The 18983-nt window shown below is 38.2% G+C and overlaps 3 protein-coding genes across 6 annotated transcripts; 2 read left to right on the top strand and 1 right to left on the bottom strand.

The window, feature by feature from the left end:
- On the bottom strand, positions 310–5227 carry LOC104718373 (disease resistance-like protein CSA1). Its single transcript, XM_010436108.2, has 5 exons — positions 4641–5227; positions 3011–4112; positions 2620–2931; positions 1465–2514; positions 310–1384 (listed from the first exon to the last, which is right to left on the bottom strand). The coding sequence occupies exons 1-5, from the start codon at positions 5210–5212 to the stop codon at positions 659–661; spliced, it is 3762 nt and encodes a 1253-aa protein (XP_010434410.1). The 5' UTR covers positions 5213–5227; the 3' UTR covers positions 310–658.
- On the top strand, positions 5318–9394 carry LOC104718372 (probable WRKY transcription factor 19). The gene is made up of 5 exons (XM_010436106.2): positions 5318–6151; positions 6432–7500; positions 7617–7910; positions 7996–8604; positions 8747–9394. The coding sequence occupies exons 1-5, from the start codon at positions 5343–5345 to the stop codon at positions 9206–9208; spliced, it is 3243 nt and encodes a 1080-aa protein (XP_010434408.1). The 5' UTR covers positions 5318–5342; the 3' UTR covers positions 9209–9394.
- On the top strand, positions 9606–17653 carry LOC104718371 (vacuolar protein sorting-associated protein 54, chloroplastic). Of its 4 annotated transcripts, XR_756373.2 has the most exons (19): positions 9810–10640; positions 10743–10805; positions 10896–10975; positions 11928–12048; positions 12241–12315; positions 12494–12650; positions 13065–13153; positions 13369–13625; positions 13745–13916; positions 14001–14084; positions 14379–14776; positions 15029–15182; positions 15407–15488; positions 15770–15849; positions 16048–16209; positions 16287–16354; positions 16803–16883; positions 16953–17209; positions 17424–17653. XR_756373.2 is itself a non-coding variant. In XM_019231133.1 (18 exons), the coding sequence occupies exons 1-18, from the start codon at positions 9810–9812 to the stop codon at positions 17098–17100; spliced, it is 3096 nt and encodes a 1031-aa protein (XP_019086678.1). In that variant the 5' UTR covers positions 9607–9809; the 3' UTR covers positions 17101–17653. The 4 variants fall into 4 exon arrangements, 2 of the variants coding, with proteins under 2 accessions (XP_019086678.1, XP_010434407.1); XM_019231133.1 differs by having other exon boundaries at positions 9607–10640; positions 12247–12315; positions 16953–17653; XM_010436105.2 differs by having other exon boundaries at positions 9608–10640; positions 16953–17653.

Raw genomic sequence — 18983 nt, 5'->3', positions numbered from 1 at the left:
TAGTGTGTTTGGTTTCCACTTTTGACTTTTGATTGTGTGATTTTCATTCTTCAAGTGCGGATTTTTGGTATTTTACAACTCAAGCATTTGACTTTCTGAACTTTTTAGGCCATACTTATTCTTATTTCTTATTACAAGAAGACGTAAATCAAATCACTCAAAGGCATGGAAAAGTATTTTTTTGTTGTGTATAATATCAAAGCTTGTGCATAAAGTTAACATACGCGAGGTGGCAGATGAACTGGTAATGCATTTGTACTGGAACTTTACTTCAAGTTTCAAAGAATCATATTAATGAGTATTGTGCAGAGATTATATCGCAATAAGTTCGCATTGGAACTTTACTTCAAGTTTCAGTGAATCTTATTACAAGTCAAACTTTAGCTTTAAACATAAAAGAATACAAAATAACAAAAACTGATATTGAGATTGTGTACAGATGAGACTGCTTGAGGAAACTTTACAGAACTTACACAAGAGAGATCCAGATTTTTCTTGTTGAACATTGCTTAAGAATAGCCACATCACTTGAAACTGCAGGTATTTGATACAATCCGTCTCTGAGATTCATTTGAGATATGTAGCAAGATAAATATGAAACATGATTTGACCTCTGTTTGAATCTAACCCTTGTCTGAAATCAACTTTCTGAATCTAGTTATTTCCAGAGATGAGGCTTTGCTGGCTCCACGTAACTAAGAACAGAAGTTACAGCACACTCATGATCAGGAAAAGAGATTTCTTCTTTTCTTCTTTTCCTTTTAGTTAGCTCTTCCTCTTGTAAGCGGACACTGCCTCTCTTGGACACAACAGTTTCATTTAGTTCCTTTTCTTTGCCAAATACCGTTTTCTCGAGGTCATGCAAACCCTGCAATCTATAATCATTCTCGTCTGGTGCATATAACAAGCTCATTCCACATTTCACCACCTCACAGCAGTCTAGCTTTCTTTTGGCTTTGCCATCAGTAACAAAGAATTTGAATGAAGCAGTGGTGTAGCAACACCTATTGAGATCATGGCTTTTCTTGGCATGAGAACTGTTGTTATAACTGATGAACACATGATCCGAGCTAAGTCGGCGTGGTTCTTCGTGGCTAGATAATCCACATTGCTCTTTCCATCCCCCAAGATTACAAGTAAAGCTGATGGAATTACCGTCTTCGTTTCTAAACTTGCACTTGCATATTACCGAGAACCGGCTGGTTGTATCTTCATAGTCCTTAAACGAGACAACAACGCAGAGAGAAAGTCCGATGAATTTATTGTCGCACCAGTGTGGAGGAAGGTGGGTATCCATTGAAGATCCTATCCTCTGATGTCGGAACCATAATGGCAAATCATTTCCTGGAAGACTTACACTAGCTAAGGGTTCCAAAACTAGACCCTGAAATGAAAAAAATATTAAAGCATGACATGTGAAAGAAACCGTCACTTGAATAATAACAGAGTAAACAGAGATAGAACCTTATGATTACGTTGAAGAGATCCATTCGCCAGTATTTGACTCTTGAGTTGAGTATGAGCCACAATATTTTCTTGTGCATCTCGGTTTAGCTTGAAGCAATCCGTGAACACGAAAGTAGAATGGGTCTTGTCAGCTATCACAAGAAGCGACATTGGTTTTCCTACTGTTTCGAGTGAGAGACAGCCATGAGCATCCAAATACTGCAGATTTGATGGAAGCACTGGAAGAGAAATGAGCTTTTGACAATGCTTCAAGTAAAGTGACTTGAGATGATGAAGTTTCTTGATGCTTCCCGGTAGATTCTCGATATTGTTTCTACTCAAGCATAATGACTGTAGCGAGGCTAAGCAGCTAAAGTCGTCCGGCAACTTGTACAGATTACAATCTGTGAGATTCATGTCTGATAAACTAGAGCAACCTGAGAAAGGAAGCAATTCCAAACATTTGAAATCTTGTACTTTAGATCCCCCAAACGAAAACAGCTTGAGATTACTCATACACATTGTTCTGGGAGTTTCTTTGATGGCTGTATCATCCATGAGAAGAATCTCTAAACTTCCCATGTCCTCATAAATCTCTGGAAAACTCTCTAGCTTTGAACAACCAGAGAGAATCAGTTCTCTAAGAGACTTCAGCTTGCAAAGAGTATCGGGAAGACGCATCAACCTGCAACATTTCTTTAGATTCAACACAGCGAGGTTCCAGAGACTCTCTATGGATTCAGGAACTCTTTTGACTGCTGTGCCATCCAAATATAGAGATTCTATATTGTCTGAAATAGTTGGAAATTTTTCGAGTTTTAAACAGCCAGTAAGGATAAGAATCTTCAAAGATTGAAGTTTAGCGCCCTTTGGAAGACGTTTGAGGTTTATGCAATCTCTGAGATTCAGCGTAACGAGACTGTCCATCTGCTTGATTGAGGAACACTTGGCTAAACTTGTACAACATTCAAGATATAATCTCTCGAGTTTACGAGCATCCAACAAACCAGATAGATTCAACAAGTCTTTCGAATAACTGAGATCAACACATCTTAACTCTGTTGTGGTCTGCAATAAAATGGATCAATAATTAATAATCACATACGTTCTTAATCTAATCACAGTCACACTATAATCTGATAAAATAGGAGACTTTAAGGCTAAGGTTTTTACCCTCTCATCTTCCCATAGTTTCTTAATGCTGCTATAACGAAGACTAAGATCAATGAGTTTCTTCGGGTTGAAGTTCAATGGCAGATACTCCAAAGGGTACCCCTGCCAGTGGAGATACACTAGCTCATCTGGAAAACAATCAAGTCCACTAGGGAAACGAAATCTACAATCATTCTCACACCACATAGAACAATGAGAATTGTAGAATTTCAGGAATTTGAGACTCAACATCCTCGTGAAAATATTAGCACTTAGCTTCATGCTTTCTACGTTAGACATATCCAAGAAGATGCCCCTAATTTCTGCAGTCCCCTGGAAAAGAAAAGGTTGATAAAATAAATACAGTAGAAGAATCACATTCGTAAGAACAAAATACAACATTATGGCTTACCGTATTATACTTTAAAACGCGACAAATATCTTCTTGGTCCCATAACCTACCACGCTTACCTGCCTCTTTGATGGATGATTCATAACCAATTTCCTTCCCCATCGTAAGAAGTAGGTCATGCATCTCCAGCCGGTTATCCGAGACAGTTACCAAGCACTTGTCAATAAGGTCATTTATCACATTAGAAGCATCAATGTGGTAAGTGCTCAGAATCCTTGAAACAAAATCCAACTTTTCTGATCTAAAGAAGCAAGCAACATCCAGAAATATGCTCTGTTCTTCCGGGCATAGTTCCTCATAACTCATTTTCAAGACTTCTTGAATCTTTCCATCTGGTCTTCTCTGCAGTCTCTCCAATTTCCTAATCCAATATAACTTATCTCTCTGGCATAGGTCAGAACCCAACAATTTCAGAGCTAATGGATGCCCTTTCGAATAATCCACAAACTTGTTTGATAGATCCATGAGCTCGGCTGTAGCGCAGAGATTACTAGAAAATGCACTCAAGCAGAAAAGCTCCAAAGCTTCTCTTCCGCTCAATCTAGGAACCACATATGTTTCATTCACAACATTCTCTAGCAGTTTCTTATCCCTTGTTGTTATAACAATCCGAGTTCCTTCTCGGTACAGCTCCGTTCCCCCTTTCCCAATAAGAAGTGTTATTTGGTTTTCGTTAGTCACATCGTCGAGCACAATAAACAGTTTCTTGTTCCGAAGACGATCCTTCAAGGCTTCGTGTGCTCCTTCAGGAGCTCCAACATCAAGATTGTCTTCATCTAATAGCTTACGGAGAAGTTTCTGCTGCAAATAATCTACTCCATGTAGTTTTGACTCATTGTGAATATTTGCAAGAAAGCAGTAACCATCAAAGTGACCGTAGTTTCGCTTATACACACAATCTGCAACAGTGGTCTTACCAATCCCAGCCATCCCAAGAACTCCAACAACTCGAACACAAGTCTTTTCTTCAAAACACATTATGTTTTCCAGTTCCATCATACGCGATTCAATCCCCGGAAGACCTTGAATTTCAGATGGAGACAACTTGTTTAGAATCTTGAACGTTTCTTTGGCAATTTTGTCGACAAAATCACATTCGGGGCTGCCAATTGCATTATCATGTAAAGAAAGATAAGTGTTACGAGAAAAAAACTAAGGTAGATGATCTATATGAGAGTTAACTTGTGGAGCAAACTCAATAAACTATTCTATTCTATAATATATGTCAATCTATCAGTGACACAGCTAAAAGGAACATAATTTAGCATGAAGGAACTTTTTTTGAAATTCCAAATTGAATTCGAATGACAATGAAGAGAAGGTAATGTTCAATCCATGAAATTACAGACCAAGAACGGTCCTGGTTTGATCCTATGCTCATCAGCTTATGCAATGAATTCTCTAATCAAAATTTTATTCTGACTATCTTCGACCAGGACCAATTTACTAACGCTCAAAACCCAGCAGCAAATCGAGAATGATAAGTTGATAACCGAGGCATAACCAATTAATAAACCGGAATTCAATTAAAACTCAAACTCAAGAATCGTGTCAAAACAGTAAACCGATACTTAACCAAATCCAAAACCAGAGTTCAATTAAAAAGTCAAAACCAAAATCGTTTTGGTACCTTGTCTCCGGCAGTACATAGCCGGCGATTTCAGAAGCAGCTCTTAGGGCTTCTCTCCATGCCGGAACCCTGTGTTCAAATCCAGGGAAATTCTCATCGGCTCTCTCGAACGGAGCTCCGAATCTTCCCTTTTGATACTTCACGTCAGATGTCGGAACTTTGTAGAAGATCGGTAAAACCACCTGACCGAAGGTTTCCTTGCACTCGATGATCTCCGCGAGTTCCTCTAAGCACCAAGCGGAATTCGCGTAGTTCTCTGAGAAAACGACGATCGAGATCTTTGACTGCTCGATCCTCTCGAAAAGTTTCAAGAGATCGTTGCCTCGCCGGAGTTTCTCATCGATGAAAGCATCGATCCCTTTCCGGCGTAAAAAATCTCGGAGATAGCTAGTGAAGGAATGACGCGTGTCTTCACCACGGAAACTGAGAAACACGTCGTATTTCCGGCGGGATGGATCCGATTTGGAGGACGATGCAGCAGCCATGACCACACAAAAAGAAAAACCGGAGGTTAGGAAATGAGGATTGAGAACAAATTTTGGGGTTAAAACCAAAATAAAATAAAAATTCATTGACTTGCTTTTGCTTCCCAGAGTATAGGTGTTTGTTTAAAAAAAAAATGATATTGGGAGGTTGAGGATGAGTAGTGGAGTTGACTTACTTATGAAGATCTGAGAAACCACACATCGATCCTCGAAATCAATGGAAGAAGACTGGGAAGCTTTCAGTGAGTTCCTCAGGAAGAGACAACCTCCGCGTTCGCTCTCTGAGAGTACTGCTGATGACGCAGTTGAATTCCTCCTTACCCTGTCCTCCGATAGAGTCAACAAAGTGGTCGGCTTCCTCAGCGCCACCACCTTCAAAGAGATCGACGGGAACCAAAAGCAAAATCCTTTTGGCAGTCCAGTTGTAAGCAACTTTTTGAAAGAACATGATGAATATGGCGGGAAGAAGAAGAAGAAGAAGAAGAAGAAGAAGAGCGTTGAAGCTGATCTTGGAAACTCGGTCACACCCTCCGAGGAAGTTGAAACTCCTCTCCGGCTAAAATTGCCCGGGCATAGCATTACAGGGTTTGAATCTGTCTTACTCGTTACTTGTGGTGGCAACGACCAAGAATCCGAGGAGAGATACTTTATCAGCTACATCTTCAATGAGTTTTGTCTCCGCGGCTTCGCTCCTTTGAGATATGATATAACTAGGAGCATAGTGAATGGGTGCCCTGAGATGCTATACAGATCTCGGGTTGCTGTTATCATTTTCTCGATGAACTATGCTCGTTCCACAGAGTCTCTGGATGGATTTGTGGCGACCATGGACTATTTGAAAGCAAACAACCTTCTGCTTATTCCTGTGTTTTTTAAAGTTAGTCTTGAGGACGTCAGTGGTCAGAGTTGTTATTTTGAAAAAGCATTCTCACGACTTGAGAATTCAGTCCAGGCATCTCAAGTTTTGAAATGGAGGGCGGCTATGATCAAATTAACTTCCATCAATAGATATTACTATATGAAGGGGTAAAATGATTTCTCTCTTCTTTCACTGTCCCATCATCTTCTATCTGTATGATATAGTGACTGTCTCTGACTTTCGTAAATTCATGGAATATAGTTAGTTTCTTTCTAAATAAGACAATCTTTATTAGATGAGAGCATTTTTTTTTTCTTTTGCTCTGCCAACATTTATACGGTATCAAAGATTTGCCTATCCAACACTTAAGCAATACATCAGCAGAGCCTTTTTATCAAAAGTATTTTGTTTGGGTACTTTCTATTTCTGATGTTTCCTAATGCGCAGGCATCAAGTTATTATGCTTGCCAAGGATATCTTCAAAGATGTTTGCTTCTTGCTCAGTTCTGAAACTAACGGAATCAAGCATCCATTTGAGGTTATATTGTCTCTGGTGAATTCTTCTCAGTCTTCATCCCCACATATTGTTGGACTTTGGGGTATGGCTGGCATAGGGAAGACTATCATCTCTAGAGATATTTTCAGAACACAAGCTGGGAAATATGACGTGTGCTACTTTCTGCCAGACTTTGATATAATGTGTCAAACAAAAGGGCTTAGTCATTTGCGTGATGAATTCTTCTCGAAAATCTTTGGTGAAGAAAAAGTTTTCACAGACGTATGTGATACAAAAATAAGTTTCACAAGGGATAGGCTCCTTGATAAAAGGGTTCTCATTGTTCTTGATGGTGTGAGTAATGCTAGAGATGCAGAATTTTTGCTTGGAGGGTTTGGTTGGTTTTCTGGTGGACATACAATCATTTTAACATCTAGGAATAGGCAAGTTCTTGTACAGTGTAACGCCAAAGAGCTTTACCAAATCCCAAAACTATCCGAGTTTGAATCTCTTTGCGTTTGCTGCTATTTTTCCACTAAAGAAAATTGGAATAGAAGTAAGTCATCAATCTCGGAGCTGGTGAACTACGCTACTGGCATTCCATTGGCTCTAGGAGTCTTAGGTTCGTCTGTACTAAATCATTGTGTTAATGATGAGGAAGAACATCTGAGAAGATTGCGCCAACATCCTCCAGTCGAGATTCAGGATGCATTTAGAAGAAGTTTTAGTGGACTAGATGACAACGAGAAGAACATCTTTTTGGACCTTGCATGTTTTTTTAGAGGGGAGGATAAAGATCATGTGGTAAACATCCTTGATGGTTGCGGATTTCTTACGGATTTAGGAATCTATGGTCTCATTGATGAGTCTCTCATCAGCCTTGTAGATAACAGGATATATATGCCCAACATTTTTGAAGACACGGGTCGATTTGTTGTTTGTCAAGAAAACAATGAGGCAGGCAAGCGTAGCAGATTGTGGGATCCTAATGATATTGTTAATGTGCTGACAAACAATTTAGTAAGTCTTCGAAAATGTATATCTATTGATTCTATGAAAACTTTAGATTACCGCTTATGCTCCTTTCTTCACATAGAAAAGCTGATGTTTCCGAACATCTTTGCCAATTTTCTCAGGGGAAAGAAGAAATTGAAGGCATATTTTTGGAGGCGTCTGACTTAGCATTTGAGTTGAGTCCTACTGTATTTGAGAGGATGTATAGACTTAGATTGTTCAAACTCCACTGTCCAAGTTCTAACCATTGCGAGGTTTGTCTACCTCAAGGTCTTAACTCTTTGCCTGATGAGCTACGGCTACTCCACTGGGAAAGATATCCTCTCGGATCCTTACCTCGGAACTTCAATCCTAAAAACCTTGTAGTATTGAACATGTCATATAGCAACTTGACTAAACTATGGAAAGGAACAAAGGTATCTTGACATTATAGTGTAGTCTGCTGTATACATGAGGTAATTAGTTTGTAGTTGGTGACTCATATTGGTTGTTTGTTAACAGAATCTCGAGAAGCTAAAGAGGATCATTCTAAGTCACTCCCGGCAGTTGACTAAATTCCCAAGGCTTACAAAGGCGACGAACCTTGAGCATATTGATCTTGAAGGATGTACGAGTCTGGTTAAAGTTAACTCATCGATTCTTCATCATCACAAGCTTACTTTCTTGAGTCTGAAAGATTGTTCTCATTTGCGGATTATGCCTGCCACTGTTCATCTAGAATCTCTTGAAGTTCTTAATCTATCTGGCTGCTCAGATCTTGAGGACCTTCATGATTTCTCACCAAACCTGAAAGAGCTATATCTAGCCGGGACTGCCATTAGAGAGATGCCATCATCAATCGAGGAACTCACTAGACTTGTTACATTAGATCTGGAGAATTGTGAAAGACTTCAGCACCTGCCACAGGGTATAAGTAACCTGAAAGCTGCGGTTAAACTTAGCACAAAACGTCCTGCTTCTTCCATGGATACAAGGGATCTATCTAGCTTGGAGGATATAACATCACCATATAAGAGATGCCGATTGAAGAGAGTTATTGAGTCTGTTATTTTAATGCTAAGAAAAAGGAAGGGAGCCAAGAGGGTCTCTAGAGCCACAAGCCTTTCTGAGGTAATTTATTGGCAAATACATGCTAGTAAGCTTCTGGCCTCCATGTTGAACTTAATCAAACCCAATATGAATGAGATATCTCATTTGCTTAAAAAGACTTTGTTTCTCTTCTCATTCTAAATCTGCTAGCTTCATTCTGTAGGTTCAGCATAGCTCAGCTTCTACCTTGGTAAATGATTCCTCTTTCAAGTCTTCTTGGGGATATCATGTTTTACCAGAAAGACCTAGCCAACCCGAATGCCAAGATTACATGAAGACAGGCGACTGCAAATTTGGCCATGTTTGTAAATTTCATCATCCGAGGAACAAAGAAACTCATGTCCTTGAGAATACATCTTCCGTGGCTTCCAAAACACCGGAAATGAATCCGCTAGGACTATCTCTTTCACTTGGATCTTCTTCAACAAGTGAGAAATTTAGAATACACAAGAATACATCTTCCATGGTTTCTGAGACTTCAGCTTGGAAGTCGAATACGCATAGACGTTTGTCTTTACTTGGGACTTCACCTTGTGTGTCTGACACAACACAAGCAACCGTTGGTAGGAACACCAATGATTCAAAGCAACAGGGAGAAGAAAATTCAGATATATATGATTGGTGATGAAGAATCAAGAAACACGTCAAGCATCATTTCTATAGTTTTTGTTTGGTGGTAAAAGAATCGGTAAACTTTGTTTAAGCTGATATTTTGAAAGCAACTTGAAAACTATCTGATTCATTGCAGTAGAAAAAAGATATATGCAAAAAAAAGCGCTGGATCATTTTTATAATGACGTTTGTAAAGATCCAGCTCGATTACTACAAAGTCTATATGTCAATGAGATATTTCTGCAATACAATTACGAGTATTAGCAGAAAATTAAAAACAAGAGCACTAAAAGTAAACATTAAGCCTTCTTTTTGTAGATGACGTGGATACGTAATCCACCGTCGATTAAATCTCCGGAGTGAAACCCCGCACTGCACACACCACCACCACCACCTTCTCTCGAACCATTCGAGTTTCTCGACCCAGAACACAGAGGGCTTTTCACTTGTCTCCAGATCCAAACTCTTATCACCAAACCAAACCAAACCTTTCTCACAACTTACAAATTCGATTCGATCCATCCCCAAAGATCCTTTTGAGTTTTTGAAAATTCAACTTCTTCTCCAGATCAATTAGTGATTTTGGTTCATGATTTTGATTGCGTAAAGGTCTTATGGATTCACACCCTTCCCTCATGGGAAGGTCCATTGGCAATTCGATCCGATCGAGCTTAGATCTTGGCCATTCTTCTTCTTCTTCGTCTTCTCCTTTATCGTTAACCAAATCGATCTCCGATGCAAGTAGTCAGAGTCTTTCTTCGATCCTTAACAATCCACATGGAGGTAAGTCTGGTGTTTATGGTTCCGATGCGTCCTGGGTTGGTTGGTGGTCTTCGTCTACGTTTGTAGCTCCATCCGAGTTCGCGCCTGTTGCTTCAACGAAGCTCCCTGGGTCCGACCTTACCAGATCCGACTTCCATGGCTACGTTTCTTCGATCTCTGAGTCTCATGGTAGGTTTGAGGATATTAGGAAGCATACGAGAGAAGAGAGCTCTGGGTTTGATCAGGAGAGCCATGTCTCGGGTTTAGCTGCTTGCTTGCGTGAGGTTCCTTCGCTTTACTTTAAGGAGGATTTTGCTCTTGAGGACGGAGCTACATTTCGTTCTGCTTGCCCTTTCTCGAGCTTGAATGAGAATCTAGCGCTTCAAGAGAAGCTCTCACAGTATCTTGATGTGGTGGAGCTGCATCTTGTGAAGGAGATCTCTGTGAGGTCTGATTCGTTCTTTGAGGCGCAGGGACAGTTACAGGATTTGAATGTGAAGATTGTTGAAGGTTGTAGTAGGATTCGTGAGTTAAAAGAGACTGTTCGGCTCCTGGACAGGAATTTGGTAGATTCAGCTCGACAGATTCAAGAGCTGAGCTCAACTAGGATTAATATGTTGGAGCTGCAACGTAAATTGAGACTTATTTTGTATGTTAACCAAGCTCTCTCTGCGCTCAAATTGGTAATTTTTCACTAGTGATTTGTTTAGAGTATTGTCAAGTTAGCTACTTTTTGTGTGTTTTCCTTCTTTTTCTTGATGGAAGTTTGATTCTTTATTGTTCAGCTTGTTGCATCCGCAGATTGTGCTGGAGCTTTGGATATAACTGACGATCTTCAGAACTTGTTGGTAAGTTCATCTGTGATTGATAGTTGGATACTTTTAGATGATTAGGGTGCTCTTTCTCAAGAAGCTAAAATGGTTTTCCACCTTCTTTAGGCTGGGGATGAGTTAACTGGTCTACACTGCTTCCGCCATCTTCGGGATCATGTTACTAATTCCATAGATTCCATAAACAGGTGTGTCTCTTTTCAGGTTATGATTAGAGACTAAAATAGGCTGTATTCAGTCTGTCTCTCTGTAATACTCTTTTAGAATGGATTGATTGGGAACATAAGGAGACTTAGTTGGATTTTAACTGTGCCAAGACTTTGTGAAAATGTAGAGAAGTGGTGAAAATGTAATCTATTGACTATGTTTTGGGTTTCACTAATAAACCTCTTGAAATTTTCTTAGATTGTGAAAGCAGTCGATATTTGGAAAAATGTTTGCAGGGTTTTGCAGCTCTGTTTATTTATGACAGATAGTCTCTCTATAATTTGCGAAAGTCACTGTTTCTTTGTGAATCAATCCTTTCATGTTTCCCGTTCTTGGGCCATTTGTTGAGATGCTAAGCTTATAACTGTGGTGGATATTTTTACCGTCTGATGGCTATGAATGCATCTAGGCTTGTAGTATCTTGTTAGTAATCAATCAGAACTTCTGGAATCTTAAACTTCCCCCTTAACTTGTGTCTTTCACGCATTTTAATGTCTTGCTGGCTAAAAATAAATTTCCCTAATCATGATGAATCCTGGTTTGCACTGAAATGTACTTTGTTCTTCGTTACTTGTTTACTTCATTCATATTTTGTTACCTTCAAAGGTGTAGAACGTGTACAACCTGTAGGCATTTGTGTCAATTAAATGTTTAGTATATTGATTTTCTTTGGTAGTGCGTTCCGTGAAGATTTCGTGTGATATAAGTTCACTTTCTATATCTAGTTCTTTTTTTTTTGTCGTCTAAAATTTTTATTAGAAATCAAGGAAACTGTTCATGAACAAAAAACAAAGTACTGCAGCTCATAACAACGCACAAATGACTAAGACCAAAGAGATTATCTAGTTAGCTACCTGTAACTTTTTCTCTGTTATTTTCTTCTATTTGTTTATTTGGTCTAGTGTCTGATGGCTCGCTGATTTTTCTTTGCAGTATTCTCACATCAGAATTCATGCGTATCTCAATACATGATACTGGGGAGATAGATGTACTGATTCTATCTGCAGCAAAAATACGGGGATCCATTTCATATAACGGGAAGACTATGGAAGAAGTAAGTCTCATCAGATGCAACTGTATATATTTTAATGAATATATGGGCGCTTCTTTTTGTACTATGTGGGGCTCGATTGTTGGTGTAAAACTTAATAGAAGCACCTGACTCTGAGAAGTGGTGTAGATTACCAGAAAAAGAACTGGAACAACGACCAGCATAATTCTGAATATTGTGTTTACACCTTTGCAGGTTCAGCTAGAAGAAGAGGATACCTCTACCTTATGTGATCGGCTTCTTCCTCTAGTTATTGGATTGCTAAGAACAGTGAGTGACCGGTCCGGATTATTTTTCAACATATGTTACCATTGAAGTTGACAATCCTTTATTGTTTTAGTTTCTTCGTTTATGCTGTTTCTGGTCTTTATTGTTGGTTCATAGTGCTCATTAAGTGTATAGTCTGATTTCAGCTTCTCATGTGTTGTTCTTTAAACTGTTTTTGTAGGCAAAGTTCCCCTCAATTTTGAGGATGTATCGTGATGCACTTACATCCGAAATGAAAAATGCGATCAAAAAAGCAGTTGCGGAGTTGCTTCCAATTCTTGTTGCAAGATCGCTCGAATCTGATTTTTCACATGGGGAGCGCTCTGTAGATGTTGATGGTGAGATCTTAACTATTATTACTATGTCTGTGGAATCTCATGCGACTTAGTTTGTGCATATAAACGTAGTTGAACAGAAGTTTGTATTTGAAAGTGTAAAATTCCTCTAATACACATTCTCATCAAGTTCAACCCCGTAAAAACAACAGTATTGGATTTTGTTTTAGCAGTTGTGTTTTAAGTAATATTACCGTATATTCCCATCTGCTTGTTTTCTTTTTAATCTCTAATTTGATCTGAGACCCGACTTGGACGTAATTTATATGGAAAGTGGCCAACTGATAAAGAATGTTGGCTGGAAACTTATTTTTAAGGATGAAATAGAAATTTATTATCTTCTCTTAGGATAATGTATTCCACTTCGGTGGTCGTTTGTCTCTCTTGGAACCATGCTTATTCCTAGTGTGTATACAGGTGGTGGCTTATCTCTCGCGAACAAGTTGAGGACTCTGTCAGCTGAGGCATTTGTGAATCTCCTAACTGCTATATTTAAGATTGTTCAGGTAATATATGCATCAATTATGGAACTGTTGATGATTTAAACAAGCATTATAGGAAATTAGACATATTTGTTTTATTTATATTAAACCTCTGGCGGCCTCTTTATTTTGGTTTTGATACATCTACCATATAATAGAGGTTTGGAAATTTTCACCCTCTGAACTGTTAGATGTTTGATTAAGATGTAATATGATTTCATTTCATTTAGTGAATGCAGGCACATCTAGTCCGGGCTTCGGAAGTGAAAAAAGCAATTGAATGGATCCTCTGCAATATCGATGGACATTATGCAGCCGATTCAGTTGCAGCTGCAATTGCTGTTGGTGCTGTAGCAGCTGAAACAGCCCAGGAAACAGGTTTCCAAGGCGGGTCATTAGTGTCTTCTCCATTGGGTAAGGCTACCTCAAAGACTCTTCCGTTGCAGGGAAAATCAAGTGACGCATCAAGCTTGATGAACATGTCAAGAAACTTCAGGTTTCTTAGTTTCTCTTTTTTTTTTTTTAATGCATTTTTCCAAATTCTCGCTGTTTTGTGTGACACAGGCCCTTGCTCTATGCTTAGAACTAAATTAGGCATTATTCTGATTGATATAGGGCCGATGTCTTGAGAGAAAACACAGAAGCTGTATTTGCGGCTTGTGAGGTTACACATGCTAGGTGGGCAAAGCTACTAGGAGTTCGTGCTCTTCTTCATCCAAAATTGAAATTGCAGGAGTTCATGAGCATTTATGATCTGACCCAAGAATTTATAACATCTACGGAGAAGGTATTTGGTCTAAAATTTTCTTCATAAAATAGATAAGAAATTGCATTGCTTATTCTTGCATGATATTTGTACTTAACTTAACAGATTGGTGGACGGTTGGGATCTAGTATTCGTGGGACGCTGCAATCACAAGCCAAAGCCTTTGTAGATTCCCAGCATGAAGCCCGGGTTAGTCTCCCTATATACGTTTATAAGTTTTACAGCAAGCACATTCACATTTTTGTTTAGTTTCATGGCTTACGGGTCATTAGTGTCTTCTCCAGTTATATCCAGTTATACCAATAGCAATATGCCCAAGCCATCGTACTTTCTCTAGCATAAATGTTAAACTTACTTATAACCAAGTAGTGTTGAACTATATTGACTTCATCGCATAGGTGTGCACATTCTGTTATTTTTATCGTCTCTTTCATTAACCAGAGTTCTGGTCATTATTCTAATTTGTATTTTGCTTTACTGTAGATGACAAAACTGAAAGCTGTGCTTGATCAAGAAACATGGGATGAGATAGATGTTCCCGAAGAATTCCAATCAATAATCAGTTCTCTTTTTGCATCCCAGGAGTTGATTTCTAGAAAAGTTGATGCTGATCATAAAACATACCACAGTTATTCGTTACCTCCCAATGGGTCTCTCACTTCTGGAATTGGAGATCAAAATACTAATTTACGAAATGAAAAATCTGAATCTGGTGAAGGTCCTGCAGTCAATGATTCACAAGTGAAACCCACTGTCGCGCCTGAGTCTCTTGAAAGAAGCAAGGCTGGTGTATCTTCAGTTCCGAATAATCAAAGTAATCAGAAGGCGCACGGAAAATCTAACCTTCTCTATCAAGGAGTTGGTTACCACATGGTAAACTGGTTAGTTTTCTTGTTATGCATAATATGTTGTTTATATATTCCTTTTTCTCTAGTAATTTGAAGTTGGTTGATGAATATTTTTCTCCACTTTCCATTCACCAGATTAGACTTTTATTGTCTTACATGCCTGAGAGGGGCAGTTTTCTCTCAAAGTATTTGTACTGTTTGCTAGGTTTCACGTGCTTTATGTTTCGCTGCTATCCAGGCTATAATTTATTTGTTATGCTGAGGCAATTCCGTTTATGTCTGCAGTGGGTTAATATTGCTCAAGATGTTGGCAGAGTACATTGATATGAACCATTCTTTGCCAGCTTTGTCCTCGGAAGTTGCTTTTCGTGTTGCTGAAGTGTTGAGATTTTTCAATACTCGGACATGCCAACTTGTTCTGGGTGCTGGTGCTATGCAGGTATACAAAAAGATGTTTTATATGAAGAAATAGTTTTCATCGCTGATTAGCTGTACTGAATTTTCTAATAATAACCTGTGATCCTGTATATTAACCAGGTGTATCACCTCACGTTCTTACTTCTGCTATTGAATTTCGAAAAATAAAAGAATTTGATTCCTATATACGCAAAACAGATGTAATCTATTAATATTGATCTTTTCAATGGCATGCTCATGCCATAGGTATCTGGTTTAAAGTCTATAAAGGCAAAACACTTGGCGCTTGCAAGTCAAGTAATCGACTTCACTTACACTATTATCCCTGGTAGGTGCTTTTCTTTAGTTATTTTATATTTTCACCGTTGCACTCATAATTTATCCAGCTGGATTAACGTCTTGATATCATTTGCTTCTTCTAGTCTGTAAAAGTGGTTTCCTTCGGGTTATCCAAGCTTTTTTAACATGAGCTTGCTAATGATGTTTATTCTGGTTGTAACATGTCCTGATGATTTGTTTTTAAGATGATCAGCTTAGTCTCTCCATTTTTCAGCTCATTGTCTAAATAAATTGGGTTCCTGCGTAACACTATTTTTTTTGTGGTCCAAGAAACGAGAAGAATTCTGTTTTCAAAAGTACCTGAGACTCGAAAGCCTATGTTGTCAGTAGAGTTTGATAAAGTTGCTCAGGTATGCTTCTCTTTTTGCCTTCTGGCTTTCGTCTTTTCAATTTTACAGGCCGTAAGGTGAGGTCGTTTTGCATCTGATAAGAAAGTAGTTGAAAAATATTCACACCAGTTGGTTATTTGTAGAATTCTACAATATAAATGTTAGGATGGCGGGTTTAATGTTCGTTTCCATTAACTTCAGCTTCTGGCCAATTCTCAGGATTATAGGATTCATCGAGATGAAATTTACACAAAACTGGTTCAGATAATGAGAGAACGACTATTGGCGCATCTTCATGGGTTGCCTAAAGTTGTCGAGGGCTGGAACAGACCTCCAGACACCAACAAACAATCTAAAGAGTTTGCATGGCCACTCACAAGGGTGATTTATTCTCTCATTCACTAATCTTATAGAGATAATAGTAGATGTTTTTATATAATGTGTATTTAATTTTGCAGGAAGTTGGCTACCTACACCGTGTGTTGTCGGAGACATTGCATGAAGCCGATGTTCAAGCAATCTTCAGGTGAGCATATTTACAGATTTCATAGGAAAGATAAGGGCATTTAAATATGGACTAGAATTGACGTATTGAGCCAATCAGATGTCTAGAAGCAGAGTCAAGTTTAAAAAAACAATCTGACGAATGAGAGACTTAGTCATATGCATGGGCAATAAAACCTGAGATTGGCAGAGACCTCATTAACCTTGTGATTAATTTTACATTATGGATCTGAGCAATCGAGATTTTTATAGATCAGTGCTGGACTTTTTAAAGTTCTCTGCTCTTTATCCTTGTTACCCATCATGCCTCTATTTAATACTGCTGCTTCACTTTACTTTAGCTTTATGGTATGACGCAGCACATTATAGTTTCTTTCTTATAAATGCATAAGGCAGGAACCAATCTTGTGGGTTTAAAAAAGTCACTTCTTTTACTTAGTCTCCCTAATACAGTTTCATGATTCTTGTAGGCAGGTGATTTTAATTATCCACACACAAACCTCTCAAACGCTTACGAACTTGGAGATAAGCTCTCCAGAGGCAAAGAAAAGGTAACTTCATATCCTTTGGAAATATAACCAACTTAGCTTCTGTAATAAATATTGTCTTGTTTTAATCAGGCTGAAGCTTCACATTGAGCTTATCCTCAAATGTATCCGGTCATTACCATCTGACAATGCCAATCAATCCGACATCCCAAACTGGGGACAACTAGATGAATTCTTTGCACAAAACTTCAGAGAAGAAGAAGGAGGCGAAGCTGAGTGATGAAGTCGTCATTGTACAGCAATTTTTTTCTTCGCGCATCGGTTAAAAGTAAAAAATTCAGAGTTTGGGTTTGAATATGGACTACGTGTCCTGTAGATTTAACTTACAGGTAACAAATTCCTTCCTTCTGCCTCCATTACCAGTGAACCATTCTGCAACCAAAGGGCGTTTACAAAATATGATACGTTATTGTCTCACCGGGTTACATTTACAATTTGTGGAAAGCAAACCAATTTAGTATCCTGGAAAGCAAGTCCGCGTTTTGTTCAGCTACTCTATAAAACTTAAAAGTGAATTCTGATGGTTGGACCTTCAAAATGCAGGCATGTTACAGTTCTTGGCAGGGATGAATATTATATCAATTTATGGTTGTACCAAAAGTTTGAAAGCGAAAAGTATCACTATAAAGTAACATTCTCTCTTTTTGTTTGGATTTTCTCACTTACCAGCAATGTTGCTTTTTATCATCTTTGTTTTTTTCTGAGTTTGTAAGAGGTACAAGTGACTGGATAGAAGTTTTTGAAAGAGGTCAGCAGTATATTTTAGACGTAAATATTATTTTCAGAGAATTTTTTTTAATATGCTTAGAATACAAGATTTCCGGACACCTTAAGAGACCAGTTTCTAGAAGGGACATCGATTGGAGTGGTCAGTTTTAACTAAATGCATTTGTCAAATATAGTGTTATATATAAAAGATACGTCAGCCGCAAAGTAATTGTATTGTCGTAGTCATTGGGATGCACGACATTAGCAAAACTTTGTGAAGGAATTCTTTGAGACTTCGAAAAGTTTGTTTCGAGTCATTGCTACCAGATATAAGTGATAGTACTAAAGTTTAATGTGCGAAGTGCGAACGAATAAGTGACAAGGAGACATACGAAACGCTTGTCAGAGAATTTGCTCGAACTGATAGACAACGAGGAGACATACGAACCATACAAGAAGACATTACATAAAAACAAAGTTTTAATATTCTCGATGGGACAAGCGACAAGACACAGATATAATTTCTTCTTGAGGGTCATCGCGAATTGATTAGGAACAGAAGCAAGATTGTGATTGCAACAGCCAACAGGTGACTCGTGATCTGGTTCATGATACTTACTTAACTTTGTCCAACTGTGAAAGAAACATCGAGATTGGCTAGAACATTTCTCTCTCTTTTTTTTTTATTTTTTTTGAACAAACAAACATTTCTCTCTACGTATATTGTTATTTTACTATTAAAACTATACTTCATGTTAAGATCTTCACATTTATTTCCAGTTCCTTTGATAATTTTTTTTTTGTCTACAACATCTCTAAGAAATCTGCACCTATACATACATTTGGTAAATTTGAAATTCTAAGCATACTACACACCATATCATATATTTATAACATTTGAAGCATTAAATATTATACTAGTAATGTATTATTAGTGTATTCAATATTGATTTTCTCTTTGCATTAAAACGTATTAAAATTTTTAGTTGAATGACCGGAACCAAAATCCATTCATACTTCAGTTTTGAAACTCCTCTTGAAGAATCTCAAGCCACCAATTTTTCCTTCACCCCCGTAGAGAGAAAGAGAGAGAGAGATTCTCTTTCTTCGGCGAGAACCCAGTCGAAGTTCCAAATCTGATTTGGTTTGGTCGATGTCTTTCCTTGATTTCATTTGGTTTATACATAAAAATATATGTAATGTATGTTAAAGATCTCAAGTTGAAGAAGAACGGTACATTTCACCAATTCAAGAACAGGAGAAAAGGTTTTAAACTCCCTCAAGAAAAGGAGAAAGATTTAGCCCAAGAACAAGGAAAAAAAAAGAGTAATCTTGAATTCTTGATCAAGAGCAGTTAGACCCATCTCATCAAGAAAAAAAAAAAAAAAAAAAAAA

Source organism: Camelina sativa, chromosome 10 (assembly GCF_000633955.1).
Source record: "Camelina sativa cultivar DH55 chromosome 10, Cs, whole genome shotgun sequence".
NCBI lineage: Eukaryota > Viridiplantae > Streptophyta > Magnoliopsida > Brassicales > Brassicaceae > Camelina > Camelina sativa.
This window is presented reverse-complemented; position numbering and strand designations above follow the sequence as displayed.